The sequence below is a fragment of the Equus quagga genome, chromosome 10 (assembly GCF_021613505.1).
Source record: "Equus quagga isolate Etosha38 chromosome 10, UCLA_HA_Equagga_1.0, whole genome shotgun sequence".
In the NCBI taxonomy this organism is placed as follows: Eukaryota; Metazoa; Chordata; class Mammalia; order Perissodactyla; family Equidae; genus Equus; species Equus quagga.
Window position 1 is genome coordinate 107,485,804 of NC_060276.1, and position 20,015 is coordinate 107,505,818.

General features: G+C 46.2%; 1 protein-coding gene across 2 annotated transcripts in view; it reads left to right on the plus strand.

Moving 5' to 3' along the window:
- The window catches only part of MAP7D2 (MAP7 domain containing 2), a 101,014-nt gene extending 81,416 nt beyond the window's left edge, over nt 1-19,598 (plus strand). For both annotated transcript variants that reach the window (XM_046673639.1, XM_046673640.1), the window contains 9 exons: nt 950-1,218; nt 1,822-1,954; nt 9,630-9,855; nt 10,640-10,744; nt 11,772-11,828; nt 12,277-12,355; nt 13,357-13,543; nt 16,002-16,277; nt 18,095-19,598. In XM_046673639.1, coding sequence (XP_046529595.1) covers nt 950-1,218; nt 1,822-1,954; nt 9,630-9,855; nt 10,640-10,744; nt 11,772-11,828; nt 12,277-12,355; nt 13,357-13,543; nt 16,002-16,251 — 1,306 coding nt within the window. In that variant the 3' untranslated portion in view covers nt 16,252-16,277; nt 18,095-19,598. The remainder of the gene's footprint in view (nt 1-949; nt 1,219-1,821; nt 1,955-9,629; nt 9,856-10,639; nt 10,745-11,771; nt 11,829-12,276; nt 12,356-13,356; nt 13,544-16,001; nt 16,278-18,094) is intronic.
- The last annotated feature ends 417 nt before the right edge of the window (nt 19,599-20,015 follow it).

The window sequence follows — 20,015 nt, forward strand, 5'->3', positions numbered from 1 at the left end:
CCAGCACTCACCAGGAGCCAGGCCTAGGCCAGCGTATCTATAATGGACCTTCTTCCAACAGACATGAGACAAGGTCTGCATTTGAATAAAGCGGTGTTTCCCTGTGTAGAAATGGGCTTGTCCTCACCTTTTGAATCTTCCCAGTAGCAGGAGAGATTCTTTTAAACCTTAAGAACCTCCAAACAGACACCTGACCCTCCCCACCTCTTGGCTGACTTTGGTCTTCAGTATTTAAAAAGGTACGAGATGTGAAATATACCTCAGTATAGGTGAATTTTTTTTAAAAAAAGGAAGCAGGAACCTTGAAGATGTTATGCTGAGCCAAATAAGCCAGACACAAAGGGACAAATACTGTAGGTACCTGGAATAGTCAGATTCCTAGAAACAGAAAGCAGAGGGGTGGTTGCCAGGGGCTGGGAGAGGCGGGAATAGGGAGTTTGTGTTTAATGGGTACAGAGTACTGGAGATGGATGGTGGTGATGGTCGCACCACACTTTGAATGTACTTAATGACGCTGACCTGTACACTTAAAAATGGTTAAGATGGTACATTTTGTGTTACATGTATTTTGTGCAATAGAAGAAAAAAGCCAGCTCGTCCATTGCCATGCTGTAGCCAGATCCAACCGTGGTGGTCATCTAAAAAGAGGAGGTGGGAAAATGCCTAACGCTCCACCCTTAGTTGTCATCAAACTTCAGTGAAATTAGGACATGACGTCCCCAGCTAGGCTTCCTAAAATATTGTCCCTTCCACCAGGGACGTCTTACAGATACTGTATGTTCCTGTTAGGGTGAGAGTACTTCAGGGACTTCTGAGTGTGTGTGAAGCCTTAGATTTGTTCTTCTTGAAGGATGAAACTGTATAACGTCTTGGAACCAGGTGTGTTAGGAACAGACAGTTCTGTGGTCAGGCCCAGTAATCATTTGCTGGCGTGTTTTTGGTTTTCCAGGGCAACTTCAAAAGCGTATCCACAGTCTCCAAAGCATGTGAAGCAGCCATACCCCGGGTCTCCCGTGAAGTACCGCTTTCCTGCTTTTCCCAGCCAGGAAACACCCAAGAAGAAAGCCGAGAAAGAGAAGAGCAACAAGGAAAGGGAAGGTGCCCTGGCTCAGCAGGCAGCCAGTGCACACGGAGAGGAAGTCCTAGAGAAGCACGTGGCAGACAGGCATGCCACCGAGAAGCACGCAGCCGCAGGAGGGAAGGCCGAGAGCAGTGGAGGTAGGCACTCCTGGCCGACGCTGCCCCAGACCTTGGCTTCCCGAGCCAGTTCTCCCTCTGCCCCGATCCATGTGGGAGTCTTGTGTCTGGGGGAAAGCAGGGGACTTATTCCCTAAGACAGCTTCATGCCTCATGCTGCTTTCTCAGGCTTGCGCGTTGCCCCTGAGTCCTTCCTCTGGGTCTTCTGAGGGTCCCCTGGTGGAGGAGACTTAGGGGCTGACACTGCTCAGGGCTGTGGAAGCCCACGGGGTACTCAGCTCCGTCCAGCCAGCATCTGCACTTCGCATGGAGAGGGTCTTCCTTTAGTCTTTTAAACTTCTTTGATGAATGGGGTGAGTTTACCCAGTTGGGCACAGCAGTGGTGGCTCCTATGGGACTTGCTAGCGACCCTGTCTCTCCTCCTCACTTTTCTGCTGCCCTCCACTATGAAATGCATCCGAGGTCATAGCCAGCCCATGTCACCTTCTCTGCTCCATGGTTAATTGTGCTAGTCCTGGCAGCATTTCCCATCACCCACTGGATTGGATTTTTCGTTTCTAAGTGGCAGCTGCCATGGGAGTACAATCACTGTTTCATTTTCCTTCATCTTTTCTTCTGATGCAGCCTCAGGGAAGCCCACAGCGGGCACCACCGATGCAGGAGAGGCTGCAAAGATCCTTGCTGAAAAGAGACGACAGGCCCGACTGCAGAAGGAACAGGAGGAGCAGGAACGGCTGGAGAAGGAAGAACAAGACAGGTATGGGGGTGCTCAGAGTTTCGTCATGATCTCGTGTAAAGGCTGTGGTGGGAAGAACAACTCGCCTTTCTTTCTGGAATTTGGGTATTGATAAAAGCTTGGCAGAAGCATGGCAGGTGTTCAGCAGACTGTGTCTTCTATTAGATGTAATTAACAGCGATGGAACTTTGCTCTTTTCAGACGACCTGGAAACTCATAGTTCCTGAATCTAAATGTTACCAACAGCGCCTGTTCTCCTCTTGGACTCGTAGAACTATCAAGGGAGTTTGAGCTTTGTTATAGGAGGAGGTTCTCCTGAAAAGACAGGAGGTTCTGGATGTAGAGATCTTGATTCTGCTCTCTGAATCGTGTTTTTCCCCAAATTATCCTAACTTGCACCCCCAAGTGCGAGAGGAGGGTTGAGCAGATGCCCCTAGATGAAGTGGAAGCCAACCTCATAGTCCACAAGATACAAGGTACAGGGACTCCCATCCGGAGCATAGCAGAAGACATCTTGGCTGTGGTCCCTCAACTTTGGAGGGGGCCAGAACCATCCAGGGAATGCATCCAGGGAAGGCATCCTGGGAAAGCAGCCCAGGCCCTGTCCTCCTTCAATAGCTTGCCAAAGTTTGAGAACCACTGCGTTGTTAGTACCAGGGCACTTCAAAATACAGAGTTCCACCTTTTCTGATCTTTGTATTCAGAGAGGAATGCATGTTCAACAGGACAAGGTAAATTTTATCACTAAATTGGTCAAGGAAGCTTTTAGGATGATCGCAGAGTGCAATCCAATACTGTTTAGAGAATTAACATGACAGGAAGCAAGCTGTTCTGCAGCACTTCAAGACCAGCACTGAATTTAGAGTCATGAATAATAGAATATTCTTGATCTTTGAGTGACCTTGGCAAGTCTTTTGTGGTCTCTGATTACAAGTTTGCTGATTTATTTTTTTAAAAGGGATGGGGGTTAGGTCTGGCTGGTCCTTTGTTCAAATTCTGGACTTCTCTGATGATTTTCCTCCCAACACCCTTTTGCTCAACGGCGGTAGATCTTTTTGTTGAGTAGTGGGTTTGGGCTGCTTTGGGTGGGCCACAGGATGCATGGAGGAGGTTGCAGGAGATGAAGATGAATCACAGGACCTCAAATGATAGGCCTTGGTAATTGTGGGCCCTGAGCAGGTAAGTAGCATGATTCTAGCTCTGTGCTTAGGATGGTGAAGTTCTGTACCTTCCAGCAGCCACGCTCTCTCACATTCCCTTCACAGCCCAGCTCCTGAAGAATTGTTTGTACTCCCTGTCTTCATCTCCTCAAATCACATTCAGTCTTCAAACCTCACGCTCACCATTTCTCCTAATTGTCAGACTCTGAATCCATTTCTTTGTTGGCTTTGACCTTGTCGAGCTTGCCCTTGCTTCTTTGGCCTCTCCTTCTCAGTCTCCTCAGTCCAGCCCTCATCCCCTCACATGTCACCTGGGCTCCCAACCCTCAGTCCTTGGCCAGCTCCGCCTGACAACCCCTCCCTGAATAGCAGTGCTCCGTCCTGCTCTGCCAGTGCCCTGGTCAGGCTGCCAGTTTCCTCTGGCTTCAAAAGATTTGGGGCTCACGTTCCACGCAGCGGTTTCAGGTTGAGAATTTGGTGTGCTAAACCAACTCTCCTCTCCTCTCCCTTTCTAACCTCATTTTCTCTTTGCCTTCTTCCAACATCTGTTTCTGAAGCTAATTTCATCTTGCTTTGTAAACCTTCAGTACATTCTGATACAAGGGAGGCACTACATAACACGTGTACTGACACCTCCTGAATCTGTGCCTGTGGCCTGGTCTCTTCCTAGGGCTGCGTTACCCAGTACCATAGCCTCTCATCCCATGTGGCTACCGAAATGTAAATTCACTAAAATTAAGTAAAATTCAGTTCCTCAGCTGTACTAGCCACATTTCAAGTGCTCAATAGCTACATGGCTTGTAGCTGCCATATTGGACAGCACAAATCTCTAGAACATTTCCCTCATCACAGAAACTTGTATGGGATAGCACTGGTCTAAAACCATATTTCCAATTGCTGTACGCTTTCCTTTGAGTGTGTCCCCTGTGCATCTCAAATTGAGCATTTCCAAAGCAGACCTTATTCTCTTTCTCCCAAACTTCCTTTTCTTTTCACAAGCTCCGTACCCTCCTCTCTCCAGGCACCCAAATCAGAAGTCTCAGAGCCAGCTTTCAGCTCTTGCGTCTCCTTCCTCCTCGGTAGCATGTCAGTTGTCAGGTCCTTCTGGGCTGCCTCATGGCCTCTGTCCCCTCCCTTCTCCTTTAGCCCTCCTCTCCTCCAGCCCCTGTTGTCTCTTACCTGGACTGTGTCTTTGGCATCCCAACTGAGCTCCCTGCTCTAGACTTCTTGGAGCTTGTTCACTGTCCACACTGTGTCCCCAGTGACTGTTCTCAAATAAGTGTCATTGTCCTGCTCCCATCCTTTAACAAGCCAGCGACTCCCCTGCCCACAGGATCCATCCAAACCTGTCAACAGGCCTTCAAGGCTGGCCATGACCTGGCCACCACCTGGCGCTCCACCTCCAGCACCGTGGGTGCCGGTGTGCAGAGCTCCCTGACATGCCCCCACCACACAGCTCCACACTTCTACACCTCTGCTTTTCCTCTGCCCCATGTGGATTTGGGCATCTGCTCGCCAGACACATCTTTCTTTCTCCACACTCAGGTCAAGCCTTGCTCCCTCTCTGCAGCCTTTCTGCCCTCCACCTGGGAAAAAACCGACCTCTCCCACTTTTCACCCTTCTGAAAGCCAGCTGTTGAGCTGACTAACATAGCCTTGTTTGTTCAGGCTACTTCCTCCTAGTAAGCACTTCAAAAAGGCTGGGATAGAGTCTTTGCGTTGCCTGTGCTGGTGCTCAGTAAATGTATGAGAAAGGCAGAGAAGGAGGAAGAGGCACAACTAAGAAACCATTGCAGTCATGGGTTAAGAGGAGGCAAGGGCTAACGCAGGCTGTGAAGGTAGACCTGGAGAAGTGAGGGTGAGTTCAACGCGGGGGTTCCAGCTCCAAACTGCGGACTCACACAGCTCAACTGAAATGGGCCAACTCAAAGTTGATGCTCAGGTTTGATTCTAAGGGCTTAGGACAATGGTATACCCAGTAATAGATAAAAGAAGGACAGAAGGAGGTGGTTTTAGAGGGTAAAACCTATCCATTTGATTTTTTTTTTTTTTTTGAGGAAGATTAGCCCTGAGCTAACATCTGCTGCCAATCCTCCTCTTTTTGCTGAGGAAGACTGGCCATGAGCTAACATCCGTGCCCATCTTCCTCTACTTTATATGTGGGCCGCCTACCTCAGCGTGGCTTGCCAAGCAGGGCCATGTCCGCACCCGAGATGGGAACCAGCGAACCCCGGGTCACCAAAACAGAACGTGCGCACTTAACCCCTGCGCCACTCGGCCGGCCCCTCCATTTGATTTTTGAATAAAATAAGTGTAAGGTGCCTGCAGAATGTCCAGGTGATTGGAAATGGACTTGAAGCCTAGAGCCTAGGTAGAAATGAGAACAATACACTTGACCCAAAACCAGTTTTCCTCTCTCTTACCAGAATGTGAAGCTTTGCTAGCACCACGTGGGAGGTGAGAAAGGAAAGTACCAGACAACCTGGGGCTGGAACACAGTGGACACCTCTTGGAATAAGATCATCCTCACGTCTGTTTTGTGCTTAGAGTCAATAGTTGAAGCCACAGAAATGTGGTTGCCAGATGAGAGAGTATAGAGAAAAATAAAGATTCTTGAGTCAAACTGTGGAAAGCCAATTATTGTCACAAACTGGTGAGGGAAACGCTGTCCAAGTCAGGGATGAGACTACTCAGAACAGAAGGTCTGACAAGGAATCTAGACAGCTGGGACCCAGGAAGGAGAGCAAAAGCTGGTCCAGTCCCCACTAGCAGTGACATCGGGGCTTTCTTGGAAACACACAGAATAGGGCAGAACCCTTGGACATGTGTATAACCCAAGATGTAAGTCAAGATCTTGGAGTCGGGGCAAGAAACCCTAGACCCTGGGTCCACCCTGGGGAAGGCGCTGGCAAAACCTAGCAAGCAAGAGATTTTACTGCGATTCCAAAATGAGTCACATTAAGACATGTTAAGAAGCTAAAATACCTTCTGGGGGCCCACATAGAAAGACATTGAAGTTAGGCAGCCCCCACCAGCAAGGTCACATAGCCACGCTGAAGCTCACTGTCCACACAAGAGTTAGCCCCAGGCCTGGCACTGCAGGCAGAGGTCTTCATGCCACTCAGACCTGGCATCTCACTGGTGGAACCTCCAGGTGGCAAGCTTTTGGGGTGAGAGCTAGGGCGGGCAGGGCCCATCCAGTGTGGGGTGCAGTGGCAGCCGAGGGAGGAAGAGAGAGCCAGGGCAGTACAGCCTCACACACGGTTATGGAGAGGTCCTCACGGGAGGACTCTAATGCTGTCTCCACCTGCAAGACGTGTCAAGGCGGAAGAAAGGCTGTTGGTCTTGGGGTTTAGGAAATGAACTGAGATTTTGGAGGCAAATTGTGGAGAAGGCTGGAGACGTAAGTCAGCTTGAAAGAGGTGAGAGGGCTGAGACCCTGAACGTCAGCTCAAAGTTAAGAGGCCATGAGTAGAAGGTAGGGGAGTGGGGGCTGACAAAAGTTGTTTGGGATGCATGAGACCTGAGTATTTTTGCAGGCCGTGGAAGGGTATACGTAGAAGGGTGAAGTGATGGAAGGAAGAAGGGATAGTGGAAGGAACACAGGTGCAGGGGTGTGGAATTAATAGCACAAGTGGTGGCATTTACAGTCCTTTGCATCTAAGCGGAGGAAGAAAGGGGACACTTTCTGAGCAGTAATGCCACAGAGGAGAGAAGTTTAGGAAGGCCAGATCAGGTGGCCCCAGTCTTCTCTGTAAAGTGCTTGGTGCTACCATCAACTAAAGAGGATGTTGAAGACAGAGAGAAGGTAGGTAGAGGTTTGGGCTGTTGGCACAGGGATCTGGAGGATGAGGATAAAAGGCTGGAGTGGTAGCTGAGGCCCAGGGACAGCCTTGTTTGGGCCTTAGTCTTACGAGTGTTGGCAGCCCAGGAAAGGCCCGAGAGGTCCTGGGGCCCACCCAGGCCTGGAGTTGGGCAACAGAGTGGCCTCCATGCCATCCCAGAAATGCCCACGAGGGGATCAGAGGCTGGGGGACACTGGGAGAAGAGGGAGCAGACCCGAGTGACTGCGCAGTACTACCTGGGGCCGGGCAGGAGAGCAGGAAGCCAAGGATGGGGTACGAGCAGAGCAAGGAAGTTGGGATTTATGATGTTGAAGGTTAAGCTCTTTTTAATGAAAACTTTTAAGCACATAAGGAAGAGAGAACGGTGAAACCCATGTCCTAGTCCACACATGGAACAACTGAAGGCTGTGCCTACGTCAGGAATGTGGTGAAAGGGTGGGACAAGAAGAGGTGAGGTGCTGGAAGTTGAGAGATGGGGGTCATTACCGGAAGACCCTCACTGATGGCTGATGATGGGGATAAGGGATGCATCTGCTAAATGCTCAATGGACCACGCACAGTTTTCTGGTACTTTCTACCTGGTGAGGGAATAGGGGTAGGTTGGGGGTGGGTGACAGTTGCATGCATGAACTCTGGAGGGAACTCAGTAATGATGGCAAGGGCAGTGGGGTTGGGGGGCCTGCAGGGAGGGGTGGTGGGGAAATGACCAAATCCACATTCTCTCTGGTTCATTACGCGGGGAGAGGAAGAATGTTCATCCTTGGAGAGGATTTTGAGGGACTTGGTTTCATACAGGGCAAGCCAGTTTTTACCTACTTTGGGGAAAGCAGAGTGTGGTTAATGGAGGGCCTTTTGTCTGTAACAGGAGGGACAAGCAGGGGCTAATGGGCCTGTGGGGAGGAGTTGATGTTGTGGGTGATGGCGAGGATTATGGGGACTTAGGGGCCGAGAGGATGTGTTACTGTGTATGTGTGCATTGGGCATCTCTGAAGTCCTCATGGTAAAACAGAAGAGGCAGAGTGGTTTTTCAGATCCAGAAGATGAGGATAAAGTTGAAGTAGCTTATGCATTAATTCATACACAGTGTGTATCCTTTGTGTGTTAACTTCTTCTCTGGGACAGTCACAACCGGCTCCTTCAAAGAGGGCTAAGAACTGAGACAGCACTCTGATTAACCTTTGGATACATCTTGTTATCGGCACGTCCATTTTTGATGATCCTGTGTTGGGCGTCCTTAGGCTTTCATTGAGGAATCTAAGAACTGGTGTTTCTGATTAGACCCCATAGTGCTCATCTCCAGAGTTCTCCAGCATATTTATCTCCAGGCTTTTAGGCACTGCTACCTCTGCTAACACAGAATATATTATCATATACTGTTACAGTCTTAGGCTACTGTCTTTAAGTATTTCTTTACCTTTTAAAATATTTCTTTGGTGACACATAGCCTGTTGGCCTCCACGATTCCTGAAGCCGACCATTAGGATGGAAGGATGCTCTTTTTAAGTCTTGATCTATTTATAACAATATAACAGCACCTAGTAAGTCAGTGATACCTGCTTCCAAATAAAGGTAATTTCTGAAAACATACAGATTTATAGATGCATTTAAAAAGACGGGAGTTGGAGAGAGGATTTATTTTAAACTGTAAAACAGACTAGCATTTAAGAATCTACCTAGGGCCAGGCGTTGTGCTAAGTGCTTCTCATGCATTTTCTCTTTTAATTCTCACAAGCATGTCATGGAGCCAGTAGTATAGCTATTCCTATTTTTAAAATGGGCATGAGAAATGTTGAATGACTTTCCAAGGAAAGGTCACACAGCAAGTGGCACAATCAGAATGCAGTCTTGGTCTTGCCCATATGTCACATTGCCAGTCAGTAACACACTGCCAGATGAGTATGATTACTCACATTTTTTTCATAGATGAGGAAAGTGACACGTGTGAGCAGGAAGAACATTAGAAATGTAACAACAAGTGCTTAGACCTTACAGAATTTTCCCTCACTGCTCAGAGCTCTTTATCATTACATCACCAACCTTTCATCTATGGATGAAAAATGTCTAAATGCCATTTAATTTTCATATACCAAAGAATAAAAGCTAAAATAGATTTTTAAAGATTACTAAAATAAATGGAAAATAGATGCTTTAATTTCTGTATTAAATGTCAGGTTTCTGTTGAGCATTGTCTTCCATTTGCTGCTTCGGAAGCCACATACCAGTTAGAACCCAAAGGGAACTTTTTGAGCTCATCGTCACTGCTTTCACAGTTCTCACTGGCACAGTTGTGGCTGTTGAGAGACAGTTCTAGTTTTTTTCTAGCTTAAATTGGTTTTATATATTTATTTTGCTTAGTTTTTAAAAAATTGTCATTAAATAAGAATGATGGGGCTGTGGTCATTTGTAGGTTGACTAGGGAACACGTGTGTCTTCATTACAATACATTCAGAAAGCAATATATCATTGCTCTTTGTATAACAGAATTTAAAGTCAACCATGGTTAGTATTTTTTATGTGTAAATATACAGAGTGAAATGGCTTTCTGGGAAAGATGAGTCATTTTCTTAAGTGGGTACTAATTCAAGTGCACGTGTCTCTGTCATGCATTATACTATGGCAGCACACGGTTCTTGGCAGTTTGCCTTTTGAGCATGTTGTCATCTTCTAACAACAGTTATGTGTTCTCAAAAGGCTGGAGAGAGAAGAATTGAAAAGGAAGGCAGAGGAGGAAAGAATTCGCCTGGAAGAGGAAGCCCGTAAGCAAGAAGAGGAAAAGAAGCGACAGGAGGAGGAAGAGAAAAGAAAGGCGGAAGAGGAGGCCAAGCGGAAGGCCAAGGAGGAGCTGTTGTTGAAAGAAGAGCAAGAAAAAGAAAAACAAGAAAAAGAAAAGCAAGAAAAAGCCATGATTGAAAAGCAGGTGTTGTATGAGTCTTCATATAGACTTTCCTTAAGGGCCTTAGTAAATATTAGGTAAAATTAGCTAACTTTGAATGACTCATAATATTTACTTGAAATTTTTTCTTTAACAGGGCTGGTTATTAAATATGAGTTACTTTGGGCAATAAAGGCGAAGTTGGTAATGTTTGCTGTATGTCAGTTCGGGTTCGCCCCAAGGCAGACCCTGGGGTGAGACTTTGGGTGCCAGTAGTTGATTTAGGAGAAGATCCCAGGAAGCTGGTAAGGGAGTGAGAGGAAAGCCGATGTAAGTGCGCTGATGATGTAAGTGCGCTGATGAGTGAATTACCGTGGTCAACTGGAACACACTCCCTTTGGGACTCTCTAGGAGACTGTGGATCATGCCTTAGAATTGTCCCTTTGAGGGCTGAGGAAACTGAGTTATTTATCTACCAAATCCTACCTCTCATGGATTGAAAGTTATTCCTTGGGAAATTAATATCCTGAAACTTCTGGACACCTGCACACTTCATGGCCAGAGACTGCCCTCAGACATAAAAAGACCTTGGCCATGTATGGGAACTGTCTGCAGGTGATTTGCATAGTGGACCAAAGTTTTATTGAGGAAGGCCCAACCATGTCTGTTGTGTCCTAGAGCAGGCTGTATAAATCCACATTGAATATTGGAGCAGCACCTACTTTGGGGTGGAAGATGAGGTGGAGGGTCGTATGCAAACCCCAGGCAATTACTACAGTGTTTTCTTAGCTTGGTAAAGCCTATGCCTTGGTTTAACTGTTTCTATCAGAAGGAAGAAGCAGAAGCAAAGGCCCAGGAGGCAGCTAAACAGATGCGTCTAGAAAGAGAGCAGATCATGCTGCAGATTGAGCAGGAGCGCCTGGAGAGAAAGAAGGTAAGGGCTAAGAGATCAGGAGGATTTAGGATTAGGCAGGAACAGGAAGTGAATCCAGTTCTGTTCTGGAGCTGTTGGATAGAGTGATCTTAGAATTATCAATTAGGTCAAGTTTATTGGTGGTACTGTTCAAATCTTCTATACCTTTATTAGTTGTCTGTCATCTTGTTCTATCAGTTACTGAGAGAGGAGTGTTAGAAGTTCCATCTATGATTATGAATTTGTCCATTTCTCCTTCCAGTTCTATAAGTTTTTGTTTTATATATTTTGAAGCTCTTCTGTTAGATGAATATATATTCAAATTATTAAATTTTCCTGTTGAACTGACCCCTTTATCATTATGAAATGTCCTTCTTTATCTCTAGTAATACTTCCTGTCTTAAAGTCTGCTTTGTCGGCCTTGTTATGATTAGCATCTGCATCTCAAATCTTTTTCCATCCTTTTAACTTGAACCTATGTGTGTCCTTATAAGTGTGTCCCTTGTATACAGCATATAGTCAGGACTTGTTATTTTAGTCCAGTTTGATAGTCTTTGTCTTTTAATTGGGGTGTTTAGTCCATTTACATTTAATGTAATTATGGATAAAGTTGTGTTTAAGGAGGCTGATTATAAAAGTCCATTCTCATGGACCTAGCTCCAGCCAGTGCTTCTTGCTGCTGTAGGCCTGGGAGCCCAATCTGTGGCCTCCCCTCCTACACCTCAGCCTGGCTTTCCATAGGGTGGTTCTCTCAAGTGGCAGGTGGTGGGTGATTTGTTGATTTCTAGACAACCTAAGGAAAAAGATGGGATATAAATTGAATATTGATTTAGATACTTACTGATTCAGTTCTCAAGCATTTGACCTTGTTCATAGGGCAGAGGTATACATCTGCAAAACCAGTGGAAAGCCATTTTATACTCATTATCCTCTGCTGACATTTCTCTTTTACTATTTTTCTGAGAAATGTGAAATTGCATATAGACCCAGCTAGTTTTATGTGTTATTAGTCTTGTAGTCTTCTTACCTGGTTATTTTTGGTTTCCAGAGAATAGATGAAATTATGAAGAGAACAAGGAAGAGTGATGGGACTCCAGAAGTGAAGGTAGGCATTCAGATTACCATTTTAATAGTTCATGTACTGAGAAGAAAAGAATGGCAGAGTACATTCAGTGAAATTGTAGGTCTCAGAGAGGATTAGCCAGAAAAAATGGGCTCTTCTTGCTCTGTTCTTGGGTAGATTAAGGAGGCTGTAGGTGCCTGAAAGGAAAGAGGAGTCTAAGAGAGGAGTTTCTGAGATAGGGTGGTAATAAAAAATTTCTTCAGAGAAATGGGGGTGAGGATGCAGGGAGAAGCACGATAGTCCATGAATAGAAAGGACATTGGTGACATATTAAGAAGGGAAGCCCAGCTGATGTGTAATAAGCTCAGAAGATTCAAAGAATTACCATGAAATAGGCAGATGGCCCCACACAGTTCCAGATATCCCCCGATGCTTTCCAAAAGCATTTGTCTTTCTATGTAAAGTCAGCCTTTCCTCTGTTTGTTTTCAGAAAGAAGACCCGAAAGTGGAGCTTCAGCCTACTGTGTATGTGGAAAATAAGATAAAACCAGCTGTCCCCAACAAAATAGGTGAGAGTGAGGTCTGGTTCTTGGGTTCTTCCTTTCAGTGGGTGAGGGCTTGTAGCACTTCCTGTGGGGGACGAGCACCCCTGGGTGCTAAGAGCGTTTATTGCTACAGGAGGCCTATGCAGTTTCCCTTCCCTGGTGGAGTCTCCATCGCCAGCACAGGTCTCTCAGGTCCATTTGGAAACCCCTGGGTTCCTCGCTTACTCTAATAACCCCAGCACAGGAGCTGGCCGTCTGCTGGCCCATGCTGCCTTGCAGGGCACTTAACTGCTGGTCAGGTTCTTAATAGAACTTAATAGAACTGACTCCTGTGCTATGGCGGTTTCTTCTGTCTTCCAGACTTCTGGGTAGTCCAGCTCTTTTCTATCTTGTATGTTTAAAACTCCTTAGGTTTGGGCTGACCCAGTGGCACAGCAGTTAAGTTCACATGTTCTGCTTTGGCGGCCTGGGGTTTGCTGGTTTGGATCCCGGGTGTGGACCTACAGACCACTTGGCAAGCAATGCTGTGGCAGATGTGCCACATATAAGGTAGAGGAAGATGGACACAGATGTTAGCTCAGGGCCAGTCTTCCTCAGAAAAAAGAGGAGGATTGGCGGCAGATGTTAGCTCAGGGCTAATCCTCCTCAAAAAAAAAAAAAACCTCCTTAGGTTTGACTATTTCATAGCAGCCAAAGTCAGAAAAGGCATATCCATCTTAGAACCACTCTTCACATTTCTCTTTTGCAATGTGGTTCAAGAAAATGCTACACAGAGCCTGGGGACCTGTGCAGTATATGACACCAAGCCACCTGGGTGGGTCATGAGCCTTGCACAGACACTGCTAATGTCATTTGTCTAATCTTCCCCTGTGTGAAGGTGATTGCATGGGGTTCTTTTTGCAAAAGATATTACATTGTTGGTAAAGCAGAGGATTAATTGCCTCGATATATATATATATTTCCCCTGTTATTTAATTGTTTTGGCTATTTGATGATTAACAGCATGACCTTGTGTTCTCAATCAGAAATCAATGGATTGAACACCTGCCAAGAAGTTAATGGTGTGGGACACACTGCCCCAGAAACTTTTCCCCGAGACATTTTCTCCAATGGGCTTAAATCCGTTGGGGGCCTTGTTCATCTGGACGCCCTTGATGGGAAGTCAAACAGTCTGGATGATTCAACTGAAGAGGTTCAGTCTATGGATGTGAGGTAAGTCCATCTCTTTTGCATTTGAGTCTCATCTCTTCCCCAGACACCTCCACTGCCTCTTAGTTGATGTCTTCGTCTCTTACACACCCAGATCACCCACTGTAGGTCCGCTTGCCATTCAGGAAAGCTGTCAGTGTTGTAACATCAGTGTTTGGGTTGGGCTCCCTAGAAGCAGAGCCTGGGACAGGGATTCTAGGCCGTGGGATTTCTCGGGAGAGAGTTCTCAGGAGAGAGGGGAGGCAGGGAAGCAGAACGGGGCAGGGAAGTCACTAAGCAAGGAGGCGGTCTCAGCTGGTCCCACGGGAGCTCTGGAGGATGAATTTCCACCAGAGAGTGGTCTGATTGGGATAAGGAAGGTAGCCTTCTTGCCGCTGTATCCATCAGTCATTGACTTTGGGCCACCCAGGGTGGGGGATGCAGGTACAACTTTTGTGGACATAGGGCTCCCGTCAGCCAAAGGCTTTTGTCCAGAGAAGACGTGGCAGCTATGAGTCCTTAGCAGCTGGGTCTCTCCACAGCTGGGAGATGGATGTACCCACAGGTAAAGGGGATCTGGGTGGGGTATGGGACAAATATGTGCAGTGTCTCATACTTAACTAAACTTGTCATTGGAGACTTGATAAATTAACTTGCTTTCAGATCCTAAAAACAAGGAGTTCTTAAATTGGTATGTTTGTGGATGACATCACCTGGCAAATTAATTCCAGATGAAAGGAGAACTCAGCATGGGGTTAGGGCAGAGGCACCGGAACCGAGAGCCTTGGCAGTGCAGTTGGAGTTGGGGCAGCTCTCTGAGTCAGGGGGGTATGACAGTGTCTTGTAGAGCTCCAGCCTGCCAGAGTTTACCCTTCTCTCCTTGGCTCAGTTCTCAGCTTAGTCTGGAGAGGGGAGGCGAGTGGAGAAAGGTCTTTCCTAGGGCATGTTGACTGTAAATATCCCACCTCATGCACCCTGGCCTTGAGCCAGATATGTGAAAACCCAGGGTCCAGCAGCTCCATCACCGGTAGAGCAAGTCCTGCACAGACTGACAGCAGGGCGTCCTCAGCCCTTACCTGGGTCTCCCCTGCCACCTCCGACTGTCATGGCAGGCTTCCCCTAACTGGCACCACTCTGCCCCCAGAAGAACACAGCTGAGGCATCTTAAGGATTAACACCACATCCCCTCAAACCCCCCCACCCGTGTTGAGCCAGCTGTTCTTATTCTTTATGTCTCTGAGCGAGGGGACAAGACGTGACACTGGCCAGGGTTCAAGAAAGCGAAGGGGCTTTGTGTGTGCACTGAGTTCTCCCTGTGGCCACCTCTATCTTTAGAGAGGCCACTCCTGGAGGCGGCACCCAAGCTTTCTCTCCTTCCCACCCTCTGACCAGCTGTTCAAACCCAGGGAATGGAGGTGGGGCAAGGTAATGAGGCAGTTTGCCCAGGCTTCAGCCACCAGAGGTGGTGTTAGGTCAGCTGCTGCTCCCTAACTAAGCTCACTTGTGAGGGAGATGGATCCCCTGACCTTCTGCAGTTCAACTGGTTTTTCTAGATTCTTCTCCAAGATCTTATCGAGGAAAGAAAGAACAGATGAAGCTTGACAGCAGAGTTACTCTGGCTGCTGAGAGAGACTTCAGGAGACAGGCCCTCAGATCCCAGCCCACCACTCAGCCAGGCCTGTGGCTAATAGCCTTGAAACTCCTCCTCCCATCTCAGGGAGAGGAGAGAGAGAGAGGAAACACCAGGCCCAGCTGGGCAGGAGCCGGATCAGCCAGGGTGGAGTGGAAGTCTCGCTTTAGAGAGGGAGTGGTGGGGAGATGCACGCTGCAGGTGACTGTGTGGAGGATGGGTCCTTGTTAACAAGGGCCCCAACCTTAACTGAGCGCTTACTCCAGGCGGCTCCACACAAGCTCTTCCCTGGCATGATCACATCACACTCACAGGAGCCCTGGGAGGGAGAAATGGTGGTTCATCCCATTGTACAGTGGAGGAAACTGAGGCCAGGGGAGGAAAACCAGCTCCCCCAAGACGGCACTGCTCCAGAGAGGCAGCGCCAGGAGCCCTGGTGCTAATTAGGGCCCTTTCTCGGCTCGCTTTTAACTTCTAGCATTTGCTTTCAGTTTGGGTTTCCCATTTTGAAGGTTCTGGAAGTGCTTGGCTTCCCTGTAGTGGTGCTGGGGCCTACGGTTTTCATTTTCTTTCTTCCTGTGGGCAGTGTGAGCTTGGCCTTCCCAGCCCTGCTTAGTCCACTTCCCTTGCTCTCATCCATGGGGGCCTTGCGTCTGTCAAGGTCCCAGATTGGAACTAACTTGTGTTTTTGCAATGTGTTACACACAAGCTCTGACTCTAAGTCCATCTTCTCTAGAAAAGAAAAGTAGCGTAACAAAATATTACAAATAGAATTAATAGTTGTCTGTCTGTCTTCCTCTCTCTTTCCATCTCCCTCCCTCTCTCTGTCTCCCCTTCTCTCCCGCCCTCCAGTCCTGTTTCAAAAGAAGAGCTTATCTCCATCCCAGAATTTTCACCAGTGAGTGAAATGATTCCTGGGGTGTCTCTGGACCAAAATGGAACTGGTAATGCCCGGGCACTTCAAGATCTCTTAGATTTCACCGGCCCCCCAATGTTCCCCAAGAGATCCAGTGAAAATCTCAGCCTGGATGACTGTAACAAAAACCTGATCGAAGGATTTAACAGTCCTGGCCAAGAAAATACTCTGAACACCTTCTGTTGACAAATACAGTGTCTCTTTAATAAAAGGTATATCTGTGGATGGTAGTCTAAATCCATAACTCTCCAACTGGGGCTTGTAAACATAGGATAAACATCACTCAGCCTCCTGGATGGTCAGTTTTATTTGAAAAATTCAAACATGTATATGAATATATGGTATATACTGCAGCACACACAAGAATCGAGATAGATTTCCAGTAAATCCTTCATATGGGAGCCTTCAGCACCACACCCCACCATGCCCGCCCGCCCCTGCTGTTTGGGATGTGTGGCTGGGGTGTGTGTGTTGAGAAGCACTAGCTAAAAGTGTGACCAACCATCTGTCTCAAGTAGCATCTTTTTTAGAGGCAGAGAGAGAGTGCTCTACGTAATAGGTGGTACCAGGCAGCGTTAGTAGAATGAATTTCTCCCCTAGTTTTACTCAGTGACATCCACATACTATCTAGAATCATTCGTAAACATTGATGAGTATTGGGCCAAATGATTTGCTGTTCTGTTGACCCATTCTGGATTCTTTCAAAGCAAACGTCTGTTCTTGGATCGTACCTGAGGGAGTGGGTCGGGGGAAGAACTGAAGTTTGCACCCTGAAGCTTTTCTTCCCCGCCTTTGGCCTTTTTTCTAGCCCAAATGGTTCTAGAAGCTCTTCTCATTTGAAAAGTTATGTCTGTGAGTTACAAACACTCTGCATTTGTGTGCACTTAGTTATACACAGCTCACACTGGATTTACTTCAGTGTGGGGCTTGTTTTTGAATGATGAAAACATCTTTAGAATCTATCATCAAATCCTTTCATAACTTAATTCCAGTTGCTCCTCCCACTTTAAACTCTTAAAAACATTTTTCTATTCTCCCCATTGTCTCAGCCACTTTATTTTTTATGGTGCTCCACTGCTATAACAGAACTTCAGTGCCTGCCGTGATGTAGTCCAACCTTTCTATTTCTTACATGGGGAAACAGGTTGGGGAGGCCGCATGGCCAAGGCTGCTGTGTTTCGTGTACTTATTTCTGCCTGGCCTCAGTGTTGCCTGTAGACAATGCACTTTAGAGTTTGCTTCTCTCGGCTCTCGGGAAAGCAGTTGTGGTCCTTTCAAACTTGAGAGGGAATGCGTGACAGGTAATTTTGAGAGTAAACCACATCCCTGGTTTGGAAGAGCAACTGCTTTCTTGGACACTAACAAAAAGAAAATACAATTCACTTGAGCATTCTATTTCCCTGACAGTTCTATGGCTTAATATTTAGTAAGAGGTTTCTTTTGTTGTTAGCATACCTTGAACCCTTCAGTTCACCGCCCTCGCTATCCAGTAACGAGCGGAAAATCCACAAAACCAAGGAGAGTATTCATGGCTCCTCAAATCTGTTTCCTACATCTCTAACTTTAGTGTAAAATCCCCGTCCAAAAGGAAAAACAAATCTTGGCTAGATAATTTTATTCACACTGCTTGTATTTTCATTTGTCATATAGTCTAGTTCTCAAATTCTTTTCAACCAGAGGTGGTACAACCCCCGCTGGGGGGCATTTGGAAATATGTTGGGGTTTTTGGTTGTCACAGTGGCTGGGGGCAACACTGGCATTTGGAAAGCAAAGCTTGGGACAGTAAACATCCTGCAGGTTTTAGGACAGTTCCACACAAAGACAATTTAGCCCACCTAAGAGAATAGTCCTACACAAAATCCTACAGCACTTCCATTGAGAGATACTCTCAGCAGAAAATAGAATTACTAAGAAGGTAGAAAGTCCCATACTGTGTGATCACTTTAATAAGAGAGACTAGATACTACAGATTGCGAAATACTCAGGCTCGTCATTGGTCTCACCTGATTCTGTTTTTGAATTGACACAGGTGGTCTTTGGAGAACATGTGAAGATTCTGGTAGTCAAACCCGAGCTTCCGGCCCTCTGAAGAAGCTTCTGTTGTCCTTAACCACTGGATTCCAAATTATTAGAGTGAAATCTAACTGTATTCCTAGTTAGTATGTCATAACTGGCCACTCTTGGTAGAAACCTTGAGACCTTGGCCTTGTTGGGCTTTAGCGAAATTTCATGTTCCGGTTCTATTTATGAGCTTCAGCTGCTGATAAAGTGCTTCCTGAACTACTCTATTATCATAGTGAGCCTCCGAATACCCCAGTGATTCAGGCTTGGAAATTCACCTTATAACCATTTTATTCTCAAAGTTGGAGCACGTAAGCATTTAGATGTCTTTTCTTGTAAATATTCTAGACATTTATCCAGACTCTACTTAAACATATACTGAACTTGGGCTGCATACGTCCCTGTGTTTAGAAGAAGAAATTCAGGAGGGTTCCCCCCACCCCCGGGTTTCTTTGTTGGAAGTTACTATCAAGAAGCTGTTTTTTATTATTAAGCTTAGCCACCTGCAAAATGCGTTGCCCCACATTACTCCTTGGGGGTCTAGAGTAAAGAAGCCATTGAACAGTGTGAAACGATTTCTGTGCCCGTATGCCTATTCTTGTAGACATGGGCACCTGAATCTAGCAAGGACCTTTTCATGTTGCACCTTAAAATCTCCAAGCTGTAGTCACTCCGAACCATCGCTCCAAGTGGCTTTTGGACTGAATGAATTGTGTGTCTCTTGCACAGGTGCTTGGTGTTCATGTTGTTGCTCTTTTCCTCTTGGATCTTGGAGCTTTATTTGTTTGCTCAACTCTAATAAAACCAGGCACGAATGAACATCATAGTGCTCTGGAACAAGGGGGCCCTGAACTGGACCCAATATGTCACTTTAACAGACTTTAACATAAAAACATCTGAATGGGGGACAAATGACGGTAGAATGTATACTCCATGCATTTTATGCCATATAATAATCTGTTTTCTTGATTTTGTTTCTTGTGGTGAAATGTGACTTTCTGATTAAAACAACCTTTTCTTCTTTGAAACTTTTTTTTGACTTGTACAATAGTTTGGAAAGATTCATAGTTCTGACTGAGGTTTGCAACCAGGAGATATAAAGAAGTCTCAATAGTAATCTTGTTCATGTGCTTCTAAAACCAGCTACAGTTTAAGACTTTATTAGCTATGGAAACTGTGTATGTTCGTGTATGTGTATATACTAAATAAAATACATGCCTCCAATCACGCAGTGCCATTGATGTTGACAAGTATCGGGGAAAAGCCCTGCTCTGACAAGCACACAGGAAATGATAGCATGGTCTCACTTTTAAAAAATGCCTCACCATCTTTCTTCCAGCTTTATTTTGCTAAATGTCTGTTTTGTTGTGATCTCTTGGACCTCACAGTACTGTTGTGACTGTGGTGATGCCTTGTTTGCATGATGTGTACGTTGTGTTTAACGTGAAATACATTTTCATTGAGGAGTCTGATGGCGTGCTAGTGTTTTGTTTGTTTCTGTAGGCTCAGTGAAGACGTGCTGAAACCAAACCAGATTTTTTAAAACCTATGTGGAAAAAAAAATCCTGCGTGGGTGTCCTTTCCCTGTCAAACTTGTTAAGATCCCTCTGTTGTCAGTTCCAAGTGAAGCCAACTGTGGGAATAAGCTTAATCGATGAGCTGCCTGTAGGACCTGATGAACTTCTGAGTACAGTCAACTTGCTGTACTCTCATACCACTAATGTGTGCGGGATTTCTAGCTAGCTTAAGTGCAGTTAACCTTAGCGTAATCTGTGAAAACATTCCACATAGCAATCTGGCATTTAAACAGAATTATAATGGGAATGGTGACCCTTATTTTCCAGTAAGCTGAGACCCAGCCCAGCTTTTTGTATCTAATTCACAGCTTG